The following is a 20,197-nucleotide window of genomic DNA, read 5'->3' on the forward strand; positions in this document are numbered from 1 at the left end:
TAGCTCCTGGGGAGGCTGAGGTTGCTGGAGGATCACTTGAGCCCAGGAGTTCAAGGCTGCAGTGAGCTATGATTGTGCCACTATACTCTAGCCCGGGCAGCAGAGCAAGACCCTGTCTCTTAGAAAACAACAAAAAAATTACATTCTTTATAAATTTATTGATTTATTTATTGTCCTAGATAATTTTCTTTTGGAAAATTGTTAGCTCTATTTTCCCTTTTCTTTTTTTTTTTTTAGTTAATGGAATTTCTCAGTGACAATAATGAAGCAGCAGCTGCTGATGTCTTGGAGTTTGTTCGTGAAGCCATTCAGCGCTTTGATAACCTGAGAATGCTTATTGTTGAGAAGATGCTTGAAGTCTTTCATGCTATTAAATCTGTCAAGTATGTTTAAAATACATTTAAATGTGAGGTCAAGTAAGCATTGTATCGGTTTTTATCTTTAAAGGGTCGGTTGATAGAAAATAGAATGGAGAGGACAATCAAGCCAAAATAAGACAAGTGTAACAACAAGTATCATGCTTCCTCTACTCTCAGTTAATCCACAATATATGGCCAAAAATAATTTTTTTTAGGAGTGATTTAGCTCAGTGTCTCTATTCTGATTTTCTCTAAAACATTTTGAATCTTAAAGTAACTAAAGAGCATATTTCTAAATGTCATCACTTTTCGGCTATTACTATTATTTGTATCTTCCTTTCACATTTAATGAAGAGAAAGATTGAAAATGCAACCTAAATCTGTCTTTTCCTTCAGAGAGCCTTTGCTAATGAGAAAGGACTGTTGCATCTAAATTTTGCTTCATTTAAAGCATCTGATAGATAGTCTATAACAGACTTGAAGTATGTCTAAGATAGGAAGGAAGGGACAAGTACAAAATTGTTTTTATGATATGAAAATATATTAATATTTATGGAAGTGAACAGAACAGGATTTACTTCTTTTGTGAAAAAAAAAATCATATTAAGGATTTGCTATTTTTTTTTTTGTGGGAGGGCTTTCCAGCAAAAACTGGAAAGCCTGCTAAACAAATTTTAAAAGAGCTATAACACTAAGGATTTGTTTTTGACAGCCATAATCTCTTAGAGCTTTGGTTTCTATAATTAATTTTTTCTGAATAAATTTAATTAAAATCTTAGGGAAAAGATGACTAAGGACTTTATTCAGTTTAACATTGTAAACTAAAGAATTGTTGGCTGGGTATGGTGGCTCACACCTATATTCCCAGCACTTTGGGAGGCCAAGGTGGGGGAATTGCTGGATGTCAGGAGATGGAGACCAGCCTGGGCAACATGGTGAGACTTTGTCTCTATTTTTTTAATCTAAATGAATGAATGAATGGTTGCTTTCTTTACTATTTTTTTTTTACTGATCCCTTGTACTTCTTTTGTTTCCATTGTTTAGTTCAACACCTTGCCTCTCTTTTCAGTGACTGAAAATAAAAAGTGAATTACTTTTTACATTAAAACAATACATTCCTGGTTTTCTTTTTTTATTTTATTTTATTCTTTTTTTTTTTTTCTTTTTCTTTTTTTAAGAGAGATGAGGGCCTTGCTATGTTGCCCAGGCTGGTCTTGAACTCCTGGACTCAAGCAATCCTCCTACCTCATCCTCCACAGATGTTGGGATTACAGGTGTGAGCCACCGTGCCTGGCCATAAAATAATACATTTCTTATAATAGTAAGTGATAAAGCCAAATTTACCTTCACTGTGTCCTAAATGGACACTTTTCTGGGAAACATTTTGGTATTTTATTTTTACTGCTAGTTTTACCAGTTTTAGAATGTTCCTAATAATTAATAAGAACAGTTATTTTACTTTTAATCTTTGTGATTTCTGGAGAGAACTGAAACCTAGGTTTTGTTAGATTCTTTCTGAAATGTTTATCTAAAATACTTTAGAACTGCAGAATCTTGTTGGTTTTTGTTTTTTGTTTTTTCGTTATTGAGACAGAAACTTGCTGTCACCCAGGCTAGAGTGCAGTGGCACGATCTCAGCTCATTGCAACCTCCGCCTCCTGGATTCAGGCAGCTCTTTTTTTTTTTTTTTTTTTTTTTTTTTTGAGAGGGAGTCTTGCTCTGTCGCACAGCCTAGAGTGCAGTGGTGCGATCTCAGCTCACTGCAACTTCCGCCTCTCATGTTCAAGCGATTCTCCAGCCTCAGTCTCCCAAGTAGCTGGACTGCAGGCACCTGCCACCGCATCCAGCTAATTTTTTTTTTTTTGTATTTTCTTGTATTATCAGTAGAGATGAGGTTTCACCGTGTTTGTCAGGCTGGACTTGAACTCCTGACCTCAGGTGATCCACCTACCTCAGCCTTCCAAAGTGCTGGGATTACAGTAGCCACTGTGCCCGGTCTCAAGCAACTCTTATGCTTCAGTTTCCTCAGTAGCTGAGATTACAGATGTGCACCACCATGCCCGGCTGATTTTTGTATTTTTAGTAGAGATGGGATTTCACCATGTTGCTCAGGCTGGTCTCGAGCCCCTGGGCTCAAGTGATCTGCTGGCCTTGGCCTCCCAATGTGCTGGGATTACAGGCATGAGCCGCCGTGCCTGGCCCTTGTTTTTATTTGTGCTTAAATTAACAAAGAAAGATCTCTGCTTCAAGATTTGTCTGCCAAGTTCATGTTTCAGATCTTGTATTGCCCTAGGATTTACCGAGGAGCATTATGGATCCTGGGAGAATACTGTAGTACCAAGGAAGACATTCAGAGTGTGATGACTGAGATCCGCAGGTCCCTTGGAGAGGTATGTTTTACTTTAGTAAATGCTACTTTATATGGTAGTTTTTCCTTTAGGAAAATCTGACTTTTTTGTAGTGATTTGCTTTTGTGTTTTTACTTACATTATTTACACTCTGGGTTAGATTTTGTTTGAACAAAATATTCTGTGTTTATTAAAAAAAAAAAAAATTCAGAAGAAGCAGCTTGTAAAATTCTGCTTTAGCCTGTATTTTGAAGGAACAATGCCTAGAGTAAGTAAGTCTGACTTTAGAATATTTATGTACTAAAACTGACAGTATTCTTCATCCTAACAACTTTATGGTAGAATAGAAAGAGCAGTGGACTCATTGTCAGGAGACCTGACAATTAGTTCTGGTCATTGTTCTGTCCACAGTTAGCTGGAGGACCTTGAATATAAGTTCCTCAACCTAACTAGACATCAGTTTTTTTCACCTATAAAATAAAGAAATTAAAATAGGTAATAATTAAATACTCTTAGTGCTCTTACATTAGATGATGGACTGGTATTGAATAATAAATACGTAATAGCCATTCAGTTAATTTAAAAGTTGATGAATTTATTATGTACAAATAAGTCAGATTTATTTCATTTTAGAAGAATGAGTACTGTTTTGGTTAAAATTTCAAGGAAAGGAATGAAGAAGAGGAATAAGGCTTAATGATCATCTACTTTGTGTTAGACACTGTCCAGTGCATTTTTCTATTAGGTAAAATGTGTGGAAAGAATTAAGATTTCCACTTAACAGATTAAGAAACTGAGGTCCAAAGTAGTAAGTGGCAGAGTGAGAATTCAAACCCTGGAATATCCATCTCTGAAGCCCCTGTTCTACCCACTACATTGTCCTGAGAAGGAAATAAATTGAAAGCAGAGTTCCCAGTTCCAAAAATCCATTAGGGTAATGGGATTTCTTTTTTAGAGAAATGATCAAATATTTAAATATAATTTTGCTTGCTGTTGATACTATTACTAAAATGATGTTTCCAATTGACTTTTAGATCCCAATTGTAGAGTCAGAAATAAAGAAAGAAGCTGGTGAATTAAAACCTGAAGAAGAAATAACTGTGGGGCCAGTTCAGAAATTGGTTACTGAAATGGGTACCTATGCAACTCAGAGTGCCCTTAGCAGTTCTAGACCCACCAAGAAAGAGGAAGACAGGTAATGTATGACACATTATTACTCTGCCAGCTGTACTATTTTTATTATTACTCTTGTATGTAAAACAGTCAAATGATTTCTTTTCTCTTGTTTTTGCAACCAAAATGAAAATATTTGCCATTTAAGGTACTTGAGAAGAGGAAGATGTTTAAGTTCATCCCCCTAGAAATTGTATTGATGGTTTTAATCTTCTGTCCCTTCCAGTGTTTTTATGGAAATAACTGTTCTGTTTAAACTCAAATTATTTTTACTCAGAAAATGCTAAGTGGGGGTAACTGATGATATTTGAGTTTTGTTGTTTATTAGCATCTGAAAACATTTTGAAGATTTTTCAATTTCTAAATGATGGAATAAAATTGTGCATTTTTCTATTAAGTAAATTTTAATGGTGAAGATGGTAAAATCTATGCCTAAAATTTTATTGAATACCCACTAAGTGCTAGGCATTGTGCTAAGTAGTATAGTCTTGACAATAAGCCTTTGAGATAGAATATATTATCTCCATTTTATGGAAGAGGAATTTGAGACTTAACTAGTAGATAAATAGGTAAGCTGGAATTTGAATGTACTTTATTAGCTGCAATTACATATGCCCTTAATTAAATATTTTATCTTTCCATATTCTGTTGGCTTTTGTGTCATTTGAAGATAAGTTGTCTTTTTTTTTGAGACAGAGTCTTGCTCTGACGGCCAGGCTGGAGTGCAGTGGCACAATCATGGCTCACTGCAACCTGTCTCCTGGGCTCAAGCAATTCTGTTGCCTCAGTCTCCTGAGTAGCTGGGATTACAGATGTGTGCCACCATGCCCAGCTAATTTTTGTATTTTTAGTAGAGACGGGGGTTTCACCATGTTGGCCAGGCTGTCCTCGAACTCCTGACCTCAGGTAGTCCGCCTGCCTTGGCCTCCCAAAGTGCCAGGATTACTGGCGTGAGCCACTGCACCTGGCCAAAGTTATGTTTTAAAGTCATGTATTACTTTTCTTTTTCCTTCTTTCTTCTGGGAGCTAAGGTGTTAGTTAACTGAGGTATTCTTATCACTGAAGGATGGTAGTAAGAGTGTTTAATAGGCCTATATCAATCATTTATGCAAAAGCTGCATGCTGCTTAACAAGTTGGTGGGTTTGATTTTCCTTGATTGCTTTGCAGACCTCCCTTGAGAGGATTCCTTCTGGATGGAGATTTCTTTGTTGCTGCGTCCCTTGCCACAACTCTGACCAAGATTGCATTGCGCTATGTAGCTTTGGTTCAGGAGAAGAAAAAGCAAAATGTATGTTCATTTATTGTGCATTTATGCAACAATTAAACATTGAGTGCCTACTATATGCATTGAACAGTGAGGTATGCAAAAATTAATACCAAGTTTCTATCATGGAAGAGTTTATGATTTAATAGCAGAAGTGGACACGATAATACATTACTCTAAAATTGATAAAGTATCTTCCTCTTCTGTTTGGACTTTAAAAAAATTAAAATTGACAAAGTGATATAATAACAATGTCATGTGATTATTCCAGTGGAAGAGATAAAGGATTTATGAAGTCACTTCAGTTTGCTAGGATTAGTTTGGGACCAGCGAAGGAAGTGTCCTTCTCTCCAGCATGTGCATCCATTCCGTTATTGTCTGTTTTATCCCAAAATGTGTTTTAAATTATTCTCATCTGTAGTTCATACCTTCGTTGTAGCTTCTGACTGTTGTGACCAAACACCTATTTACAATGGTATGCAGTTGGTCCTCCATATTCACAGCTTCTGCACCTGCAGATTTAACCAACTATGGATTGAAAATATCTTTTTTAAAAAACGATAAACAGTAAAAATAATAGAAATTTGAAAACAATACAGTGTAACAATTATTTACATAGCATTTGCAGGCATACTTCATTTTATTGCACTTTGCACAGACTGCCTTTTTTTTTTTTTTTTTTTAAATAAATGCAGGTTTGTGGGAACCCTGAGTTGAGCAAGTCTGTTGGCACCATTTTTCCAAATAAGCATATGCTCACTTCATATGTCTGTATTACATTTTGGTAATTCTCACAATGTTTCAAACTTTTTCATTATTATTACATCTATTATGGTGGTCTGTGATCAGTGATCTTTGAAATGTTATTATAGTTGTTTTGGGATGCCAAGAACCATTCCCATATAAAGCAGTAAATGTAATCAATAATTGTTGTGGGTATGTTCCGACTACTCCACCAACTGGCTGTTACCCCATCTCTCTCCTCCTTGGGCCTCCCTACTCCCTGAGATACCACAATATTGAAATTAGGCTGGTTAATAATCCTGCAGTGGCTTCTAAGTGAAAGGAAGAGTCACATGTCTTTCACTTTAAATCAGAAGTGAGAAATAATTAAACTTAATGAGGAAGGCATGTCAAAAGCTGAGGTAAGCCAAAAGCTAGGCTTCTTTTGCCAAGTAGGTAGCCAAATTGTGCATGCAAAGGAAACGCTCTTAAAGGAAGTAAAAGTGCTACTCCAGTAAACATGGGAATGATAAGAAAGAGAAACAGCTGCCGGGCGTGGTGACTCATGCCTGTAATCCCAGCACTTTGGGAGGCCGAGGCGGGCGGATCACGAAGTCAGGAGTTCGAGACCAGCCTGGCCAACATGGTGAAACTCTGTCTCTACTGAAAATACAAAAATTAGCTGGGTGTAGTGATGGGCACCTGTAATCCCAGCTACTCGGGAGGCTGAGGCAGGAGAATTTCTTGAACCTGGGAGGTGGAGGTTGCGGTGAGCTGAGGTCACGCCACTGCACTCCAGCCTGGGAGACAGAGCAAGACTCCGTCTCAAGAGAAAAAAAAAAAACGAAGAAAGAAAGTTAAATAGCTTTGTTGCTGATAGCAAGTTTGAGTGGTATGGATAGAAGATCAAACCAGCCACAAGATTCCCTTAAGCCAAAAGCCTAATTCAGACTGACTTCAACTCTCTTCAATTCCATGAAGGCCAAGAGAGGTAAGGAAGCTTCAGAAGAAGAGTTAGAAGTTACCAGAGGTTGGTTCATGAGGTTTAAGGAAAGAAGCCTATCTTCATAACATAAAAGTTTGACATGAAGTAGCAAGCCCTAATGGAGAAGCTGTAGCAAGTTATCTGGAAGAGCTAGTTAAGATCATTGGTGAAGGTGACCACATTAAACAACACATTTTCAGTGTAGACCACACAACCTTATATTGGAAGAAAGTGCCATCTAGGACTTTGGTAGCTGGAGAGGAGAAGTCAGTGCCTGGCTTCAAAGAATAGGCTGACTCTGGGTAAGGGCTAATACAACCAGTGAGCAAGTAGAAGTCATTGCTCATTTCCCATTTTGAAAATCCTAGGGCTCTTAAGAATTATGCTTAATTAATTAGCTGGGCATAGTAGCAGGCGCCTGTAGTCCCAGCTACAGGGGAGGCTGAGGCAGGAGAATCGCTTGAACCCAGGAGGCAGAGGTTGCAGTGAGCTGAGATCGCGCCACTGCACTCCAGCCTGGGAAACAGGGTGAGACTCTGTCTCAACAAAAAAAAAAAAAAAAAAAAAAAAAGAATTATGCTTAATGTACTCTGTCTGTGCTCTGTCAGTGGAACAACAAAGCCTGGATGTCAGCACATCCTCTTTACAGGATGGTTTACTAAGTATTTTAAGCTCACCATTGAGGCCTACTGCTCAGAAATAAAAGACTCCTTTTTAATATATTACTGTTCATTGACAGTTTCGCTGGTCACCCAAGGGCTTTGATGGAGATGTAGAAAGAAATTAATGTTTTCATGCCTGCTAACAACATCCATTCTGCAGCCACAGATCAAGTTGTTTCAACTCTTATTATTATTTAAGAAACAGAATCCATAGAACATTTGTGGTAGTAGGGCAAAGTTGGTTACAATGTCCTACCACAGCAATTTCTGACATTCAAATTGGGCCTGTATAAATGGGACTCCTTTTGATTCCTTCAGCTTTGTATTATGTTGGTTATCTACACAGCAGGTTTGTAAATTGAAACAGTTTCACTCACATCACTTGTATTTCCTTGGTTTTTGGAGACTAACAGCTTGGTCTAAAAAAAATTTTTTTTTTAGATAGAGTCTCACTCTTGTTGCCCAGACTGGAGTGCAGTGGCATGATCTCAGCTCACTGCAACCTCTGCCTCCCGGGTTCAAGTGATTCTCCTGGCTCAACCTCCTCAATAGCTGGGATTATAGGCACCTGCCACCATGGCCATCTAATTTTTTTTGTATTTTTAGTAGAGACTGGGGTTTCACCATGTTGACCAGGCTGGTCTTGAACTCCTGACCTCAGGTGATCCCCCCACCTTGGCCTCCCAAAGTGCTGGGATTACATACAGGCTTGAGCCACTGTGCCTGGCCAGGTTTTTTTATGTTTTTGTTTTAATTCCATTTTAAGAAAAGCCATAAATGAGAGCCAGGTGATTTACAAGGTATATTATCCCTTGTCAGTTGATTTGATTTATGAGCAGTAATTTATTTTGTAACTCTCTTGTGGGCATTTATTCAGGTCTGGTCAGTGTAATCTTTAAAGTGTGTTTTTTAAAAACCTCCAATATTTTTTTATCGCAGAGTTGAATTTGCTTTCCTCTCCTGGTTGTGTCACTTCTGGAAGTTGAGAATGTTTACGGGTATCTGCTTAGAAGAACCAGTTTCTTGTAACATACCAAGTTAATAATGTTTGCACTGTTTGGTACAAGAAGTTTGGTTGCTTATGATTTCACTGGCACTCCTTCATTTATGCCATTTCCAACATTCTTTATTTCTTTGTGTAGGACTGAATTTCTGGTATCATATATCTTTTGCCTAAAGAATTTGCTTTAACTTTTCTTATAGTGCAGATTTGTTGGCAACAGATTCTCCTAGTTTTTGTCTGGAAAAAGTCTATTTTTTGTACACTTTTGAAAGTTACCTTTGTGGGTACAGGATTCTAAGTTTTCTGGGTTTTTTCCAGTAGTGTAAAGATAAAGCTCCCTTGTCTTCTGGCTTTTTGGTGAGAAGTCTGCTGTCATTCTTAACTCCCTGGGTGGAGAGTGTGTGTGTGTGTGTATGTGTGTGTGTGTTTCTTCCACTGGTTTTAAATTTTCTCCTTTTCACTGGGTTTCAGTAGTTTGATTAGGATGTGCCTTAGTGTGGTTTTCTTCATGTTTGCTGTACTTGTTCACTGAGCTTGTTGGGTTTGCAGGTTTATATCTCCATTGGGAAATTTTCAGTCATTTCCTCAGATTTATTTTCTGTCCCCTCCTCTCTTTCCTCTCCTTTTGGAGACAGTATCCAAGCCTGGAGGATATATACTTTTCTGCTGGTTTTTCCCCAGGCCTCCAGTAGTTTTTCATGCATGTGTGCAGATCAATACTCAGTCAAAGGCAGTTTGGCAAGGGCATAGAGCATATGTGTCAGGATAATGCTACATGAGACTAACAAAGTAAGTTGCAATCACTTGTGGAAGACTTTGAATAGCAGGCCAAATAATACGAACTTCGGTGTGAAGGCTGACATTCATTAAAGGTATTTACATGGGAGTGAAATGATTGGTACAGTATAAAAATTAAGATGGCAGCATCAGGTGATCATGCTTAGCAGCACCAATAATTGAACAGCCTAACTTTAGGTACCTTGTGATGCAATACAGTGTGAAATATAAAACATCACCTATCTGGTATTCTAATCAAAAGTGTGGGATATTCTATAAAACAACAGGCCTCAGTTCTTTAGAAAAGTTAGTGTGATTAAAAACAAAAAGGCAGAGAACTGGTCTAGATTAAGAGGGATGAAAGAGAACAATCAAATAAAATGCATGAAGCTGATCCTGAATTTAAAAAATAAAAACATTTTTAAGACAATTTAGGGAGATTTATTTGAATTCAGAGTATAGAAGCTGTATTTTGGGATTGTTGAATTTTTCAGGTGAGAAAATGAAATTGTGGTTTTTAGGAAACTGTTCTGACTCTTAGGAGATGAATGCTGAAGTATTTTTGAGGTGAAGACTTTTTCACATGTCAGCCAAAAAAATAAGTGTACATATATAGAATAGGTAAGCAGATGTGGCAAAATGTTAACAGATGGTAAAGTATATCGTTCTTTTAACTTTTCTGTAGTTGGGATTAAAAAGGACAGCATCAGCATGTGAAGTGGTTACAGAGAAGGACTGGAGCAAAGGAAAACAGTTAAAAAGCCGCTGCTGTCTCTAATTGAGGATAATGCAGGTCTTAGAGAGTGGCAGTTAAGAGTAGAAAGGAAGGAGAAGAATGCAAAAACAGATATGGACATAAAATCCAAAGAATTTGAAGTCCTATTCAGGTGAAGTGAAAATTTAGATTTTGAGTTATAATGAAGTGACATGATTGCAATCTGAGAATCACGACAGTATCAGTAACCCATTTCTCTACTTTTTTAGTCTTTTGTTGCTGAGGCTATGTTGCTCATGGCTACTATCCTGCATTTGGGAAAATCCTCTCTTCCTAAGAAGCCAATTACTGATGATGATGTGGATCGAATTTCCCTGTGCCTCAAGGTCTTGTCTGAATGTTCACCTTTAATGAATGACATTTTCAATAAGGAATGCCGACAATCCCTTTCTCACATGTTATCTGCTAAACTAGAAGAAGAGAAATTATCCCAAAAGGTAAGGTATATATGATGAGACAACAAAAGCGCTTTGTGTCTCTGGGTGCAGTGGCTCACGCCTGTAATCCCAGCACTTGGGAGGCTGAGGCAGGAGGACTCCTTGGGGCCAGGTGTTCGAGACCAGTGTGGGCAACATAGCAAGCCCCTGTCTCAACAAAAAATGAGGGAATTAGCCAGGCATAGTGATATGTGCCTGTCATCCCAGCTACTTGGGAGGCTGAGGAGGAAGTATGGCTGAATCTAAGAGTTCAAGGCTGCAGTGAGCTGTGATCACACCACTGCACTCCAGCCCGGGCAAGAGAGTAAGACCCTGTCTCAGGAAAAAAAAAAAGAAAGAAAAAGAAAAGTGCTTTGTGGGTTTTCTTGTTGTTTTGTTGATTTTTCAGTTTTTATATGTGAGGGCTGTCTCTATTAAAGTCCTCTAAAAACTATCTTTTCATATTAAAGATAAACTTTGTTATATTCTCAACACAGAAAGAATCTGAAAAGAGGAATGTGACAGTACAGCCTGATGACCCCATTTCCTTCATGCAACTAACTGCTAAGAATGAAATGAACTGCAAGGAAGATCAGTTTCAGCTGAGTTTGCTGGCAGCAATGGGTAACACACAGAGGAAAGAGGCAGCAGATCCCCTAGCATCTAAACTTAACAAGGTAACAAAATGTCTGATAGACTCTAAATTACTTAAATTGGCTCCTTAAGGAAGTTGTTAGTCCTGCTATTTTTAAAAGAAAGATAACTATTTTGTCAAGTCACTGTGATAGGTCCATTAAACCTCAGTTAAAACTCAAAAGCTGATGAAGTACCTTACTACTATATGTGATAGTACTGTAAGTCCATCAGATGGTTTAACTCGATCCAGTTGTGTGTGGAATCATAGTCCAATAAGTAGAAGTTGAGGGAAGGGGATCCTTAAAGGTTAACTGAGGTTTTTAAAGGGAAGCTGAACAGGCAACAGCCCTGGCCTCTTCCCACACCTTGACCTCACCTTCTCTTATTCTCTGCTACTTTAAACAGAGCAGTTCTACTTTTATATTCTTAATGTTTTGAGTTCCATATAGAATTTTATTAGGAAAATGATTCTTCTCCCTTAAATACATAAATTGAAGAATCAGTGATCTCATTTAATCCCTCATCTATTAGACTGAACAGTCTTACATTGCTTTTGTTTAAGATAAGGTCAGTAGCAGAATTGGAACTGCTAAAACAATTTCCCTTAAAATTGGGAATCGATATCAATAATACTTTTGATAAAAAAATTTATAAAATTTTTTTAGTTTTTTTGAATTGTAGTTAAAGTTGTAAAAGATTTGCCATTTTAACCCTTTTGTAAGTGTACAGTTCTGTGGCATTCATTAAATTCACATTGTTATGCAGCTATCTCCAGAACTGTTTTCATCTTGCATAGCTGGAACTATGTCCATTAAATGATAACTCCTCATTCCTATTTCCCCTCAACCCCTACTTACCCCCAGTCACCATTCTACTTTCTGTCTCTGTGATCTTGACAATTTTAAGTACCTCATAGAAGTGGAACAATACAGTATTTTTCCTTTTGTGGCTGGCTTATTTCACTCAGTATAATATCTTCAAGATTCATTCATTTTATAGCATGTATCAGAAATGCCTTCCTTATTAAGGCTGAATAATATTACCTTGTAAGTATATGCCACATTTTGTTCATCCATATATCTGTCCCTGGATACGTGGATTGCCTTTTGGTTACTGTGAAGTATGCCACTGTTAACACAGATGTGCAAATATCTGTTCAAGTCCCTGCTTTTAGTTCTTCTGGGTATATATCTAGAAGCAGAATTGCTGGATCATATGGTAATTGTACTTTTAATTTTTTGAGGAACCTCCATGGTGTTTTTCATGGTAGTTACACTATTTTACTTTCTTTTTTTCTTTTTTTAATTTTTTTTAAATTTTTTTTTTAATGCTTTAAGTTCTAGGGTACATGTGCACAACGTGCAGGTTTGTTACATATGTATACATGTGCCATGTTGGTGTGCTGCACCCAGTAACTGGTCATTTACGTTAGGTATATCTCCTAATGCTATCCCTCCCCCCTCCCGCCTCCCCACAATAGACCCCAGTGTGTGATGTTCCCCTTCCTTTCGTTATGTACCCAGTAGTCATTCAGGAGCAGGTTGTTCAGTTTCCATGTAATTGAGAAGTTTTGATTAAGTTTCTTAGTCCTGAGTTCTAGTTCGATTGCACTGTGGTCTGAGAGACAGTTTGTTATAATTTCTGTTCTTTTACATTTGCTGAGGAGTGCGTCACTTCCTACTATGTGGTCGGTTTTGGAATAAGTGCCGTGTGGTGCTGAGAGGAATGTATATTCTGTTGATTTGCGATGGAGAGTTCTGTAGATGTCTATTGGGTCTGCTTGGTGCAGAGTTGAGTTCAATTCCTGGACATCCTTGTTAACTTTCTGTCTTGTTGATCTGTCTAATGTTGACAGTGGGTTGTTAAAGTCTCCCATTATTATTGTATGGGAGTTTAAGTCTCTTTGTAAGTGTCTAAGGACTTGCTTTATGAATCTGGGTGCTCCTGTATTGGCTGCATATATATTTAGGATAGTTAGCTCTTCCTGATGAATTGATCCCTTTACCATTATGTAATGGCCTTCTTTGTCTCTTTTGATCTTTGATGGTTTAAAGTCTGTTTTATCAGAGACTAGGATTGCAACCCCTGCCTTTTTTTTTGTTTCCATTTGCTTGGTAGATCTTCCTCCATCCTTTATTTTGAGCCTATGTGTGTCTCTGCATGTGAGATGGGTCTCCTGAATACAGCAAACTGATGGGTCTTGACTCTTTATCCAATTTGCCAGTCTGTGTCTTTTAATTGAACCATTTAGTTCATTTACATTTAAAGTTAATATTGTTATGTGTGAACTTGATCCTGTCATTGTGATATTAGCTGGTTATTTTGCTCGTTAGTTGATGCAGTTTCTTCCTAGCAACGATGGAGTTTACATTTTGGCATGTTTTTGCAATGGCTGGTACCAGTTGTTCCTTTTCATGTTTAGTGCTTCCTTCATGATCTCTTGTAGGGCAGGCCTGGTGGTGACAAAATCTCTAAGCATTTGCTTGTCTGTGAAGGATTTTATTTCTCCTTCACTTATGAAACTTAGTTTGGCTGGATATGCAATTCTGGGTTGAAAATTCTTTTCTTTAAGAAGGTTGAATATTGGCCCCCACTGTCTTCTGGCTTGCAGAGTCTCTGCTGAGAGATGTGCTGTTAGTCTGATGGGCTTCCCTTTGTGGGTAATCCGACCTTTCTCTCTGGCTGCCCTTAACATTTTTTCCTTCATTTCAACTTTGGTGAATCTGACAATTTTGTGTCTTGGAGTTGCTCTTCTAGAGGAGTATCTTTGTGGTGTTCTCTGAATTTGAATGTTGGCCTGCCTTACTAGGTTGGGGTAGTTCTCCTGGATGATATCCGGCAGAGTGTTTTCCAACTTGGTTCCATTTTCTCCATCCCTTTCAGGCACACCAATCAGACATAGATTTGGTCTTTTCACATAATCCCATATTTCTTGGAGGCTTTGTTCATTTCTTTTCACTCTTTTTTCTCTACACTTCTCTTCTTGCTTCATTTCATTCATTTGATCTTCAATCACTGATACTCTTTCTTCCAGTTGATCGAGTCAGTTACTGAAGCTTGTGCATTTGTCACGTAGTTCTCGTGTCATGGTTTTCATCTCTATCAGTTCTTTTAAGGTCTTCTCTGCATTGATTATTCTAGTTATCCATTCATCCATTCCTTTTTCAAGGTTTTTAGTTTCTTCGTGCTGGTTACATAGTTCCTCCTTTAGCTCTGAGAAGATCGACTGAAGCCTTCTTCTCTCAATTCGTCAAAGTCATTCTCCATCTAGCTTTGTTCCGTTTTTGGCGATGAGCTGTGTTCCTTTGGAGGGGGAGATGCGCTCTCATTTTTTAAATTTCTAGCTTTTCTGCACTGCTTTTTCCCCATCTTTGTGGTTTTCTCTGCCGTTGGTCTTTGATGATGGTGACATACTGATGGGGTTTTGGTGCGGGTGTCCTTTCTGTTTGTTAGTTTTCCTTCTAACAGTCAGGACCCTCAGCTTTAGGTCTGTTGGAGTTTGCTTGAGGTCCACTCCGGACCCTGTTTGCCTGGGTATCAGCAGCAGAGGCTGCAGAAGATAGAATATTGCTGAATAGTAAGTGTTGCTGTCTGATTCTTGCTCTGGAAACTTCGTCTCAGGGGTGTACCCAGCCGTGAGAGGTGTGAGGTGTTGGTCTGCACCTAGTGGGGGATGTCTCCCAGTTAGGCTTCTCAGGGGTCAGGACCCACTTGAGCAGGCAGTCTGTCCGTTCTCAGATCTCAGCCTCCATACTGGGAGAACCACTGCTGTATTCAAAGTTGTCAGACAGGGACATTTACATCTGCAGAGGTTTCTGCTGCTTTTTGTTTAGCTATGCCCTGTCCCCAGAGGTGGAGTCTACAGAAGCAGGCAGGCCTCCTTGAGCTGTGGTGTGTGCTCCACCCAATTCGAGCTTCCCAGTGGCTTTGTTCACCTACTTAAGCCTCAGCAATGGCGGGTGCCCCTCCCCCAGCCTCACTGCTGCCTTGCAGTTAGATCTCAGACTGGTGTGCTAGCAATGAGGGAGACTCCGTGGGCGTGGGACCCTGTGGGCTAGGTGTGGGGTATAATCTCCTGGTGTGCCGTTTGCTAAGACCCTTGGTAAAGCGCAGTATTAGGGTGGGAGTTACCCGATTTTCCAGGTGTTGTGTGTCTCAATTTCCTTTGGCTAGGGAAAGGATTTCCCTTCCCCTTGCACTTCCCAGGTGAGGCGATGCCTCGCCCTGTTTCAGCTCTCGCTGGTCGGGCTGCACCCGCGGACTAGCATTGACTGTCTGACATGCCCCAGTGAGATGAACTTGGTACCTCAGTTGAAAATGCAGAAATCACCCGTCTTCTGTGTTGCTCACGCTGGGAACTGGAAGCTGGAGCTGTTCCTATTCAGCCATCTTGGGCGCCCCCACTATTTTACATTCTTACCAGCAGTGCACAAGAGTTCCAATTTCTCCATATCCTTGCCAATACTTGTTTTGTTTTTTTGATGATAGCCATCTTGATGGGTCTGTGAAGTGGTATCTCACTATAGTTTTGATTTGCATTTTCCTAATGATTAGTGATGCTGAGTGTCTTTTCATGTGCTTTTTGGCCATTCATATATCTTCTTTGGAGAAATGTTTGTTCAGGTCCTGTGCCTGTTTTTAAATTGGGTTGTTTGGTTTTTTTGTTTGCATTTTAGGAGTTCTTATATTGTGGAAACTAACCGCCTAATCAGATACATGATTTGCAAATATTTTCTTATATTCTGTAGGTTGCCTTTTCATTCTATTGATAATATTTGATGCACAAAAGTGTTTAATTTTGATGTTTAATCTATTTTTTCTTTTATTGCCTATGCTTTTGGTGACAGTATTACATTTTTAAAGTGCCATACTTTAGGTGTGTTTAAATTTGGAGTGGGAGGGCATTTGTAATTTTATCTTTGTGGCATTACAATCATTTCTTACTATATAATCTGTTTAGTTCCTCAGTTTGTGGAGCAAAGACTACCACATGATTTGGATTTTATTTGTATCCTGAGTTTCATAGATCAAGTAGTGAGTTTAGATACTTACTGAGGGATTTAAATGAAAGTGTATCCAAATTTATTTAGTTGGTTAAATTGGGATAATGTTTAATGTATTTGCTAAATATATGTAACATTTTTCTGCTATTGAACTTATAAGCTCAAAAGTCAACATATATAATACCTTATACTGAGTTATTGAGCTTAAAAACAAATAGATGTCTGGATATCATCTTAAACTCTAGGACCTGTTATTTCTAATATTCTGTTTTCAATTTCCATTTCTGCATTACAAAACAATTTTATTTTACCTATCTCAAAATGACTTCTAAGCAACTCTGTTAATAACCTACCAGACTTAGTCATTTGGCTAGGATATGTTTGGTGAAATTGCATCTGTCATTTTATTATGTCTTTCTTTTTATTTTGATAGGTCACCCAGTTGACAGGTTTCTCAGATCCTGTATATGCAGAAGCTTACGTTCACGTCAACCAATATGATATTGTCCTGGATGTACTCGTTGTGAACCAAACCAGTGATACTTTGCAGAATTGCACATTAGAATTAGCTACACTAGGTGAGGAAATTTACCATTCAGCAAAGAGATTGTCACATAGTAGATCTTTATGACAGATTAAGGGAGGTGCATAGGTTTCAGTATAAAAATTCTCTCTTGAACCTTTTCTGACATTTTGAATCAAAGCTTAGTTTTTCATTTATCGTTTAGTTCCCTTAAACTCCAGTTTTCTGAACCTCTTGTCATACTGACTTTTTTATGCTCTTGGCACATTCAGATGGATTCATTTAATAAGCTTAATATAGCAAATGTCAGTATTTCTAGATATAATACAAGCTGTTTAAGTCACAGATTGACCAGGTAGCTCACTTAGTTTATTTCTAATTGCTTCATTACAGAACTAAGTTATTTTCTGAATGCATAACTGTTAGATACCACATGTGACCAAAGTAGTAAATCATATCACATTTAGCAATATGAGATGTATTTTTTTTCTTAATAAAGACACATGAGTCAGACTGCTTACCTCCACATCTGGTTTTGAAGTTGGAAAATACAAAATTGTATATGGGAACAGTGCAGTACCCCTATCAAATTTCATATGGCTTATGCAAGAGTTAAGGAACTTCAAGATATCAAGGGGAAAACATACTTTTGCCCTGTTGTCCTCAACATAGCTTGATGGCTGTATAAAAAAACATGTTTCTTAAGCATTTACAAGTCTTTTTGCAGATTGTTTTATCTTTCTTCATAATGAAATGTATAGTTTAAGACTTAAGCTTTTTGAGAAGTTTGCATTCATTCATTGAAATAAAATGACCCCAATTTCTACAAAAAAATCAAGAAAATTAGCCAGGTGTGGTGGGCCACTCCTGTAGTCCCAACTCCTCAGGAGGCTGAGGTAGGAGAATTGCTTGAGCCTGGAAGATCAGGGCTGTAGTGAGCTATGATCATGCAGTTACACTCCAGCCTAGGTAACAAAGCATGACCCTATCTCAAAATAAATAAATAAATGGTAGGCTCAAAGTATCCTCCCTTCCCACAAATTAAATATGGAATTACTCCGAGATGCCTATTACCTTTTAAAAGAAAATATGCGTATTGATGGTGAATAGTAAGGATGGTTAAGTGGTTTCTTTATTTTGTCCTCATTATATCTGATTCATACTCTTCTCATATTTGTCCTTATTTTCCTAGAAACTATTAAGCTGCATACATTTAAGGTTTTATGGTTAATGTGTGTGTGCGTGTGTGTGTGTGTGTGTATATATATATATGTTTTTTTTTTTTAACCATATCCCAACTCTTTCAGGGGATCTGAAACTTGTGGAAAAGCCATCTCCTTTGACTCTTGCTCCTCATGATTTCGCAAATATTAAAGCTAATGTCAAAGTAGCATCAACAGAAAATGGAATAATTTTTGGTAATATAGGTAAGGTGCTGTTTTATGGCATGTAATGTTTGAATATTTTTACTGAAGAATTTCTATAGTGAGTAGCTGGGGACATTGTATGAGGAAAGGATCTAAATCCATTTATTCATAGTTTATGAGACACTTTCTATGGTACCAGGCATTGTACTATGTTCTGGATGTACAGAAATGAACCAGATAGGGTCACTGTCCTCAAGAAACTGTTAGGCAAAAGGAGGAGCTAGCTAAGGCAATATATAATTGTAGTCCAATGCGATACAGGATGGTTTATATACTGTATGCTTTGAGGTTGAGGAAAAAAAATGCTAACAGTGTGGAAGGCTTTATAAAGGGAGATGGTATGTTATCAAAGGATAATATTTTACCTGAGTCATTTGTTGCTAGACACACAAGGGCATCTCAGACCTAGGGATTAGCTTATATAGAGTCATTCAGTCAATAAGCTTATTTTATTGCAATTTCTGTCATAAGGATAGGGCTACCATGGTGAGGAACAAATGAGAGATTATGGTCGAGTAAGGGAAAACAGATACATAAAATAAATATGTGCAATATGTAATGGTAAGTGCTGTGAAAAAAATAAGTATACCTGTACTAAGTAAGGTAGGAATCCATAAAGGGATTTGGTCAGTTCTCAGAGTGGTGGGGGATTGGGAGAAAAGGTTAGAAAAGGCTTCATGGAGGAGCAAGTACTCAGTAGAAGACTACAGATAGACAAGGATGCAGTTAGAACAAATGCAAAATGATTTGATATACTTGGAGTTCAGAATGGGTTGGAGGATGATGGCAGGAAAAAAAATGAAGTTCGGAAGGTTAGTGGGAGCCATATTTTACTTGTCATGCTAAGGATTTCAGATTTTATCTGTGGAGAGAGGAAACATTGAGGAATTACAAATGAATGACTTATAGCCTTATATCTTTTTGCGACAGTACTATAGAAGATTGATTGGAAGAGGCAGGAAGATTAACTAGTAGACTATTATAGAAGCCCAGGTGAGAGATGACAGAGGACTTGAGCCAACACAGTAGTGGAATGGAGAAAAGGATGAATATAACGTTAAAGATACAGTTAATGATTGAAGAGGAAGTGGCTAGAGTAACCCTCAGATTTCCAGATTGGGTTTATTGGGTGGTTTATGTCATCACCAAAACAGGAAATTCAGGAGAGATGAACAAACTTTAGAAAGATATAATAGGTTAAATCTCGAGCAGGTTCGGTATTAAAGTGCCTAAAGATATTCAGGGACAGTTTGATGTGAGTCTGGGACACGAACAAGAGGTCTAAACTAGAGATAGGCTGGGTGTGGTGGCTCACGCCTGTGATCCCAGCATTTTGGGAGATGGAGGCAGGCGGATTACCTGAGGTCAGGAGTTCCAAGACCAGCCTGGCCAACATGGCGAAACCCCGTCTCTACTAAAAATACAAAATTAATTGGGCATAGTGGTGCACGCCTGTAGTCCCAGCTAACTCGGGAGGCTGAGGCAGGAGAATAGCTTGAACCCATGAGACAGAGGTTCAGTGAGCCAAGATCGCACCACTGCACTCCAGCCTAGACAACAGAGTAAGACTCCGTCTCAAAAATAAATAAATAAGTAAAAATAAACTAGAGATAAGTATTTGTTTAAAAGCCATAGGAATAGAAGAAATCACCTGGAGAGAGCATAAAGACTAAAAAGAGGGGAGATACGAAAACAGAATCCAAGCAAACAGCAACACTGAAAGCTTGGTCAAAGGAGAATCGCCTACAAAGGTATCTGAAGTGTGGTTAGAAAAGTAAGGAGAAACCTGAAGCTCCACAAGGTAAAATAACTTTAGTTATTAAAGTCTGAAAGAGAGGTCCTTTGGTTTTGGCTATTAGTGATTTTAAAACATTTCTTGTGGGACATCTTGGTCATTGGTGGTAGGTTGAAGACTAAATACGACATGAAGAAATACAGGTAGTGTAGATTATTCTGAGTGTAGGAACTTGGCTTTGATAGAAAAAAGAAAGGGCAGTACCAAGAAGAGAAGGCAAGAATGAGTGAGGATTTATTTTTTGAAGATAACAGAGAACCTCAAGTATATTTATAGACTATAAGGGAAGAAAGTTGGTAGAGAATGGGAAAGTAAAGACGTAAGAAT

The 20,197-nt window shown here is 38.2% G+C and overlaps 1 protein-coding gene and 1 non-coding gene across 3 annotated transcripts in view; one reads left to right on the forward strand and one right to left on the reverse strand.

Moving 5' to 3' along the window:
* The window catches only part of COPB1 (COPI coat complex subunit beta 1), a 45,044-nt gene that overhangs the window by 19,956 nt on the left and 4,891 nt on the right, over positions 1 to 20,197 (forward strand). For both annotated transcript variants that reach the window (XM_008006126.3, XM_008006115.3), the window contains exons 11-18: positions 238 to 383; positions 2,653 to 2,749; positions 3,742 to 3,902; positions 5,049 to 5,169; positions 10,280 to 10,507; positions 10,984 to 11,163; positions 16,559 to 16,703; positions 17,956 to 18,075. In XM_008006126.3, the coding sequence (XP_008004317.1) occupies positions 238 to 383; positions 2,653 to 2,749; positions 3,742 to 3,902; positions 5,049 to 5,169; positions 10,280 to 10,507; positions 10,984 to 11,163; positions 16,559 to 16,703; positions 17,956 to 18,075 (1,198 nt within the window). The remainder of the gene's footprint in view (positions 1 to 237; positions 384 to 2,652; positions 2,750 to 3,741; positions 3,903 to 5,048; positions 5,170 to 10,279; positions 10,508 to 10,983; positions 11,164 to 16,558; positions 16,704 to 17,955; positions 18,076 to 20,197) is intronic.
* LOC119624587 (U7 small nuclear RNA) lies at positions 992 to 1,053 on the reverse strand. The gene has a single exon (XR_005240746.1). It is a non-coding gene; the product is annotated as a U7 small nuclear RNA (small nuclear RNA).

The sequence above is a fragment of the Chlorocebus sabaeus genome, chromosome 1 (genome assembly GCF_047675955.1).
Source record: "Chlorocebus sabaeus isolate Y175 chromosome 1, mChlSab1.0.hap1, whole genome shotgun sequence".
In the NCBI taxonomy this organism is placed as follows: domain Eukaryota; kingdom Metazoa; phylum Chordata; class Mammalia; order Primates; family Cercopithecidae; genus Chlorocebus; species Chlorocebus sabaeus.